This window comes from Rattus norvegicus, chromosome 9 (assembly GCF_036323735.1).
Source record: "Rattus norvegicus strain BN/NHsdMcwi chromosome 9, GRCr8, whole genome shotgun sequence".
Classification (NCBI taxonomy): Eukaryota; Metazoa; Chordata; class Mammalia; order Rodentia; family Muridae; genus Rattus; species Rattus norvegicus.
This window is the reverse complement of record NC_086027.1, coordinates 28,850,458-28,859,313: the sequence shown is the minus strand read 5'-3', so window position 1 is coordinate 28,859,313 and position 8,856 is coordinate 28,850,458. Positions and strand designations below refer to the sequence as shown.

Genomic DNA, 8,856 nt, shown 5'->3' with positions numbered 1-8,856 from the left:
AATATACAAAGAACTCAAGAAGTTAGACCACAGGGAGACAAATAACCCTATTAAAAAATGGGACTCAGAGCTAAACAAAGAATTCACAGCTGAGGAATGCCGAATGGCAGAGAAACACCTAAAGAAATGTTCAACATCTTTAGTCATAAGGGAAATGCAAATCAAAACAACCCTGAGATTTCACCTCACACCAGTGAGAATGACTAAGATCAAAAACTCAGGTGACAGCAGATGCTGGAGAGGATGTGGAGAAAGAGGAACACTCCTCCATTGTTGGTGGGGTTGCAGACTGATACAACCGTTCTGGAAATCAGTCTGGAGGTTCCTCAGAAAATTGGACATTGAACTGCCTGAGGATCCAGCTATACCTCTCTTGGGCATATACCCAAAAGATGCCCCAACATATAAAAAAGACACGTGCTCCACTATGTTCATTGCAGCCTTATTTATAATAGCCAGAAGCTGGAAAGAACCCAGATGCCCTTCAACAGAGGAATGGATATAGAAAATGTGGTACATCTACACAATGGAATATTACTCAGCTATCAAAAACAATGACTTTATGAAATTCGTAGGCAAATGGTTGGAACTGGAAAATATCATCCTGAGTGAGCTAACCCAGTCACAGAAAGACACACATGGAATACACTCATTGATAAGTGGCTATTAGCCCAAATGCTTGAATTACCCTAGATGCCTAGAACAAATGAAACTCAAGACGGATGATCAAAATGTGAATGCTTCACTCCTTCTTTAAAAGGGGAACAAGAATACCCTTGGCAGGGAATAGAGAGGCAAAGATTAAAACAGAGACTGAAGGAACACCTTCAGAGCCTGCCCCACGTGTGGCCCATACATATACAGCCACCCAATTAGACAAGATGGATGAAGCGAAGAAGTGCAGGCTGACAGGAGCCAGATGTAGATCGCTCCTGAGAGACACAGCCAGAATACAGCAAATACAGAGGCGAATGCCAGCAGCAAACCACTGAACTGAGAATAGGACCCCCGTTGAAGGAATCAGAGAAAGAACTGGAAGAGCTTGAAGGGGCTCGAGACCCCATATGTACAACAATGCTAAGCAACCAGAGCTTCCAGGGACTAAGCCACTACCTAAAGACTATACATGGACTGACCTTGGACTCTGACCTCATAGGTAGCAATGAATATCCTAGTAAGAGCACCAGTGGAAGGGGAAGCCATAGGTCCTACTAAGACTGAACCCCCAGTGAACTAGACTGTTGGGGGGAGGGCGGCAATGGGGGGAGGGTGGGGAGGGGGACACCCATAACGAAGGGGACGGGGGAGGGGAATGTTTGCCCGGAAACCGGGAAAGGGAATAATACTCGAAATGTATATAAGAAATACTCAAGTTAATAAAAAAAGAAAGAAAGAAAGTGTGCGGCTAGGATGTGTTTCCACCAAGATACCTAGCAGATATCTTGGGGCACTGTGGTGAGGACCTAGCGGGGTAAAAGACAACTACTCTTTTTTACATTTATAATTTTACAACAATAGTGTAGTAGCCTGAGCTGGCAATTGTGTTCTCTATAGTCCGCATGACATCTATCTGTCTAGGATCTTCTTGTTTTTAGAGTCTTTGTTAAGAATTATGTTGTAATTCTGATAGGTCTGCCTGTATATGTTACTTTGCCTTTTTCTCTTACAGCTGTTGTGGATTGCTAAGCTATATCTTACATTGGTAGAAACCTTTATAATTGATACAAACTTGAAGTTAAAATTTCTTATACTGGTATAGAATTTTTGATACAAATTTAAGTTTTTCATTGTTAAGAATTTCTTTATGATATAAAAATTGGCATTAATATTATTACTCTTATATAGACATTGTGCCTATGCAACACATTCAAGAATACAAAGCTTAAATCCAGTCCTTCTATAACTGCTGTTATAGATTGTTTTTAGATGATCATGCAATACGAGTTAAAGGCCAGTTAGCAAACTCATGGTTCTGGGATAATTAAAATGGTGGTTTCAAGCTATTTCAATTAGAAATGGTGGAAAGCTGTCAAGGCTTAACAGTTCAGGTATATGTTGCATAGGCAAATAGTCTTCAAAGGCCTCAGAAGTCCAATGAATATGATATTTATGGCGATTTCTATATTAAGGATCATTTGACTAGAGACATGTCTACTCCTAACATCATCCCTTTCTTGAATTTGTAAAAGAACTTGAACATCAATGGAGTTTCTCCAGTTGTGGCAAGGCAGCCACTGTGCAAGAATTGCCTCAATTCATCTACAGACAAAAGGACTGTCCAGAAAAAGGACATACTGTGCAGAGTAGTAAAATGGGAAAGTAGTCCTTCAAAATTCTGCATTACATAGGTCTGTCAGATGATCCTGGGCCAGAAGGCTGAAGACTGATGCTCCAACAGTTTGAGGAATGAGGGACTGTCCAGGTGATAGACTGTATCTATAAATTGGTCGTTTTGGAAGCTATGATTTGTGCTCCTTATATTTTCAAATAATATTTAAGTCAGTCTCAGATTTCTGATGGGCTGAAGACTAATTGTAGGCTCAGAGCCAACCCAAGCTATTAAGCATTGAGAGAGGTGAGATAGATTTGAGAAGATGGTTTTCAGATGGTATACAATCTAAGACCAGGACATAATTCTAGGTAGAACTGTAAACCTTTTAAGTTAGAATAGATGGTAGAGAGCTTTATCTAATTGACAAAATTGTTAGACTGGGGTATTGAATATGTCTCATACTTTATAAATTGCAGAATGGTAATAGGTATGCTCAATTTATTTCTTAGAGAAAAGAGCCTTTTAATTGGACAGAAGGGGGAAATGTGCATCGTTGTTTATATTTTGATGGTAATCTGCTCCCTCAAGAGGGGTGCCCCAACAAGGAGTAGATAACATATTCAGGTGACTTCAGGTGAAACTTCTTCCAGTTTTAACTTCTCAAATGAAGGTTAGAGCCTGTGATTGGGCAGTGGGAAAACAGGCTGGAAGTTTTAGAGAGGGGGAGAGAGGAAGGAAGAGAGAGGACCAGGAGATGGAAGAAAGAAAGGAGGATAAAAAGAAAATGGAGCAATAGCACCTAGTCCAGAGGAACCAGAAATATCAAGGGATTTCATGGCTTGGGAATAGAGCAGTATAGTGGTAGATGTGCCCAATCTAGGCATGACATTTATAATTATCATAACTGAGCTGTGTGTTCTTTGCACAGGCTTATTGGGGTTGGAGTTTTACCACAACATAGAGCTTTTCATATTCTTTCTTAGTTCTGTGCACATAGTGTTTTGAGTATTGTGTGATGGGAGGATTTTCTTTATTGGTTTAATCTACTTGGTGTTCTGTAAGCTTCATGTACTTTTATGGCCATCTATTTCTTTAGGTTGGGGAAATTTTCTTCTATGATTTTGAGGAAGATGTTTTCTGCCCTTTGAGCTGGTTAACTCTGCTATGTATTCTTCCTATTATTCTTAGGTTTGGTCTTTTCAGTGTGTCCTGGATTTCCTGGTTGTTTTTGGTTAAAAGTTTTATGCTTTGTATTTTCATTGACTGTTGTGTCAATATCTCTGTCATTCTGTTGGCAATACTTGTATCTGTAGTTCCTGACCTCATTTCTAGGTTTTCTATTTCCAGGGTCACCTCTATTTGTGATTTCTTTATTGTTTCTACTTCCACCTTTTTGTCTTGGACAGCTTTGTTCAATTCCTTTACTTGATTGGTTGTGTTTTCCTGTATTTCTTTGAGGAATTTATTTGTTTTTTTTTTTTTCTTTAAGGGCTCCTACCTGATTAACTGTGTTTTCCTGTGTTTCTTTAAATGAGTTATTGATATCCTTCTTAAATGTCTCTATTATCTTAATGAGATGGTATTTTAGGTCAGCATCATGTTTTTTCGGGTGTATCAGGGTATCCATGTCTTGCTGTGCTGGAAAAGCTGTGCTCTGATAGTTTCAAATTATAATGGCTTCTTTTGCTTATGATCTTGTGCTTGTCTCTCACCATCTGGTGTTAGCTGTCCTGAATGACTCTGTCTGGAGCCTCCCTCCTGTGTTGCAGCAGATCTCCTGGGGGATCTGTGGCCCTAGCTTTAGCTAATCTAGGAGACTTGCAGATCCTTGGTCTGGCTGTAGCAGATCTCCTGAGAGCCCTGAAGACTGTGTCTTGTTGAGAGAGAGACTAGGACAGGCTAGTTGGACCCCAAGCAGGTGCACACTGTAAGGGCGAGGAGTTCAGAGGTAGCAGGGAGGAGTCCCGAGTCCGTTGGTGGGTCCTAGCTATTGCGGTTATTTGGGTCACCTCTCCTACCTGTTACCCTGGCTGCCTCAGATCTGAGAGCCTTTTAGACTGTGAAGTGTTGAGAGAGGGTAGCGGGGAGGACAGGCTGATCTTCCCCCAAGCAGGTGCAGACCAGAAAGGAGAGCCAACTATGTGAATCTTAAATCTTTGGAAATGGTTTATGCCATGGATTTGAATATGTGTCAAGACGTGTCCTTAAAAAGCCTTAGGATAGTTTTGAGGCGAACAGAGCCGGAGACAAAAGCAGAGCTGAACTTGGGATCTAACAAGATGGTGGGGCTGCCCCTCGGGATTGTCAAGGAAACCCAGCGTTGGCTGGCAGAATCAATTCCTGACATTAAAGAAAAACCAGATGAGAAAAATGCCCATTATTTTCATGTGGTCATTGCTGGCCCCCAGGATTTCCCCTTTAAGGGAAGGAATTTTAAACTTGAACCATTCCTTCAAGAATACCCAATGGCAGCACCTAAAGTACGTTTCATGACCAAAATTTATCATCCTCGTGTAGACAAGCTAGGAAGAAAATATTTAGTTATTTTGAAAGATAAGTGGACCCCAGCACTGCAGATCCGAACAGTTCTGCTATTAATCCAGGCTTTGTTAAGTGATCCTAATCCAGATGATCCGTTAGCAAATGATATAGCCGAGCAGTAGAAGAGCAATGAAGCCCAAGCCATAGAAACAGTGAGAGAATTGACTAGGCTATTCGCCACGAACAGTATTTAAGTCAATCAAATCATCAAGTGTAGACCACTTCCCCTGTTCTGCCACGACTTCTTCCTTTTGTTATTGTTGTTTGCGTTTAATGGACACCGTCTTAAAAACATTGCAGAATAAAAGCACGGGCATCTTAACTTCATCTTTGGTGATTGTGTGTACATTAACAAATCTCTGTCTTGTCCTGATTCACTGTTGTAAAGCATGAGCAGAGGCTAGAAGTATTACCTGGGTCGTTGACAGATGTTGAGGAGCAAAGACTCTGCTTTGACTCCTTTCCCCATCATGGTCTAAGTACAAGGCAGTGTGAGTGAAGGTAGTTGTCAGGGTTAACTGCCAGGGGTATGGGTGTTTTTATTTTAATTTTTAGGGGGAAGTAGTTTTATTTTAATTTTATGGCCTCTTTTCCCCTTCCCTCTCTTAAGAGATCTACTTGCAGTGGTTAAATGAAGCTAACCAGTATTGTAGAATATGCTCTCTAAAGTCTAACTTTAGTTGGCCAAGTCTAACTTTAGATGTTGTAGTTGGACAAGCTTGATTGTCTGAACCAAAATGGGAACATTAATAAACATCACAGTCCTCACTAATAACATGGCAACTTTGCTGTCAAGTGTAGATTCTCCATCTCCCATCCCACCCCCAAAACAGGAAGAAAAAACTTGTGACCATGGTGTATGGCTTGTCTGGAAACTTCTGTAAATCTTAAGTTTTAGTAAAATTTTTTGTTATTCTAAAAGAAAAAAAGGAAGAAGAAGCCTTAGGATAGAGGTTCACAATCTTTCTAATGCCACCATCCTTTAATACAGTTCTTCATGTAGTGGTGACCCCCAACCATAAAATTATTTCATTGCTACTTTATCACTATAATTTTGTTGCTGTTATGAATTGTAATGTAAATTCAGGAAATGCAGGAAATCTGATATGCCATCCCTGAAGGTGTGATGACCCACAGGTTGAGAACCAATACCCAAGGATGCCAAATCTGTGGTTTAGTTTGTGGGAGAATATGCATTATTATGTTAAGTATTACATTCTACAATCGATTTCTACATAGAAATTCTTTTTTAATCAGAGTTGTCTAGTTTTCAGTTTATATGGTTTAATAGAATAAATAGCTACTCAACATTTTGAATAACTGTAAATGATAGTGTACATTTGTATTTATGCCTTAATGTTCACTTCTGGTGTAGACATGCATCTTTGAGTGTGTGTGTGTGTGTGTGTGTGTGTGTGTGTCTGTGTGTCTGTGTGTCTGTGTGTCTGTGTATCTGTGTATATGTAGAATATGATACATGATAATAGGTGGTACTGTAAAGAAAAGTGTTTTAGGTTTCCTTTTGGAGGTTGAAAGGCCAAGGTTAGGGGCTTATTGGTTTTGTCTTTGTTGAGAACAATTTAGCTCCATTGCAATGTATCTGATGGCATCACAATGCCAGAAATATCAGTTCATCAGGTAACATCCATGTAAGCCACTTCCCGGCTATCATGATTAGAGCAGCAACGTGATCATAGGCAAGCAGGTGTCTCACAAAAGGTGTTAGTCTTTTGGCATATACCACAGTGTTGTGTAACAGGATATTTATTCTGTCTTTGTCCATGATGGTATCATAACAATACAAGTTTTTATATAAATTATAGATTTTCCCCGTCTTCTGTTTTGTAAGAAAGATTATTTAGATTTACTATGAATTTAAAAAATTTTGTTAGCATTCTATAAAAGTATTTTATGTATATATATATATATATATATATATATATATATAAAATTGGGGGAAGTACTTAATTAAAGTTCAATTTCTTAATATTTATTAAATAATAAAATTATTTTATTCATATTAAGTTCATACGGATAATGCCTTTAAAGTCGTCTTTTTTTATCTGAGGGGCCAGAATCAGATGAAACAACATTTTTCAAGTGCTAGAAGGAAAAGGTGATATCCAGGAGTTTTCTGTTTAACAAAATATTCTGATAGTAATGAAGACAAATACAAATGTAGGGAAACTAATCCAGAGGTGAGAATGGCCAGTGTGTAATCAGCTTTCTCTGTGTGAGAGGCTGAGAACCAGGCCTTGACTCCTTTAGTCTGGGTGCTGCAGCACTTAGAGATCATTTGGTAGTGACTGCCTCACACTGGAGAGACTGAGACCTAAAGTGGACAGGTCTTGGTAGTTCCCTAGACTTGGCAGGTTCCTGAAGAGCCTCTCTTCCTCCTGGAAATGTTGGCTCTAATACCAGTGAAGGACTCAAATTAATTCAGCAGGCAAAAGATCTCCCTTCTTCAGTGTCTTTTGTACAGAATAGGCTTGTTCCAGAAGGTGCTGATCAGATTTAGGATACATCTTCCCACATCAATTAAGGCGATCAAGATAATCTGTCAGTCAAAGTGCCCTGCTCAGTTGATTCTAGTGGCAGGTTCACATTTAAAACCAATCACCTTCAACTGCTCCATTAACTTTACAATTTTACAGTCCGGTTGATAGTTCTAGGCTTGTACCCATCATTCACCATGTGATCCTAGCAAAGGACAGAAGGTGGATTTATCCCTGCTAGGCTGATGTGAAATATTTTACTCCTTCCTTGGCGTTTTTCCTCATCCCTGGAACAAAGTGGTTGTTTTATGACTGTTGTTAGGTAATATGCATGTCTAGATAGTTCAATTAGTCTCCACTAAACCCTAGAGTAAAGGGCATTCCCAACACTGTTGAATTTGGGGTGAGGAACTGTGATGTCTATTCTTGGTTGTCAACTTGACTACATCTCTCATTAACTAAAACCTGTGCAGCTGAGTGCATCTGCATGATATTTTTCTTAATAAATAATAATTTGAAGTGGGGAGTCCTACCTTTAATCTGGATCTTTTGAGGTGACAATATTTACTTTTAAGTGGAAGAATTAAGATACTGATCCTTACCTGCTTGCTCTCCCTCTCTCTCTCAGATTCATTCCTTCACTGCCATTGAGCTTGCTGTTCAGGATTCTGGTGTATACTGAAATCCAGATGAGACATCCAGCCTCATAGACTGAACAACTCCAAGATTCTTAGACTTTCCTTCAGTAGATGGCCTTTTGGACTAGCTGAACCACCACCTGAAAACTACTCTAATAAACCTCATATATTATAATAATACTCTAAAAAACATAGTAATAATGTAACAGATTTTTTACTTTCTCAAAATAGCTTTCCAAATATATCCATGTTACATGAATCAATCAATGTTTAGATGATGTATATATCTCAGAGTAGTGAGTTACATGTATGGTATCATTTATGAAAAAGAAACTTTATCAACAACCTCACACTTATCAGGAGTTATTCAGAGAAAGAAGAGTTATGACTAGTAGATCTAGAAAGCCCAACTACTATCTTGTAAACTCAAGACCACAGATTCACTACTACTATGTTAATGTGTAGATATGTAGAACATTTCCACATGTCTTTTGATCTAATGAATTTTGTAATTATGTGGCTGAAAGACTAAGACAGATATATGCTGAGGGTTAAAGACACCTATGTTCCATTGTATGGTCTACAAAGGTTGCATTTATCCCACACTCTAAATGTCCCACATTGTAATGGTTACTTCTGAGGCTCTTATTATGTATTTATTTAAGAGTGGTTATGTAATGTGTGCTATAAAAGTACTTAGATATAAACTATAATTGATATTAATAACCAGAATTTCATTATTTTGTTCACAGGCTAATTTAAGGTCAACTAGCAGAGTTAGAGGTTTCTTGGCCTTTGGGGAATGAATTGATATTTACAGAGCAATGGTATTCAGCTCGTGCATACCTTTGCTAATTTAAACATAGTAATTGTGGGGAGTTAGTCTCTAGAATATTAAACATTAACAAAA

At 38.8% G+C, this 8,856-nt stretch overlaps 1 protein-coding gene across 1 annotated transcript; it reads left to right on the top strand.

The window, feature by feature from the left end:
* The first annotated feature begins 4,392 nt into the window (after positions 1–4,392).
* LOC103690504 (ubiquitin-conjugating enzyme E2 N-like) lies at positions 4,393–4,935 on the top strand. Its single transcript, XM_017596932.3, has one exon. The coding sequence runs from the start codon at positions 4,435–4,437 to the stop codon at positions 4,933–4,935; it is 501 nt and encodes a 166-aa protein (XP_017452421.2). The 5' UTR covers positions 4,393–4,434.
* The last annotated feature ends 3,921 nt before the right edge of the window (positions 4,936–8,856 follow it).

What these genes read in the sequence shown, in the direction of transcription:
- LOC103690504 (XM_017596932.3), top strand. Translation starts at nt 4,435, where the DNA reads ATGGTTTATGCCATGGATTTGAATATGTGTCAAGACGTGTCCTTAAAA.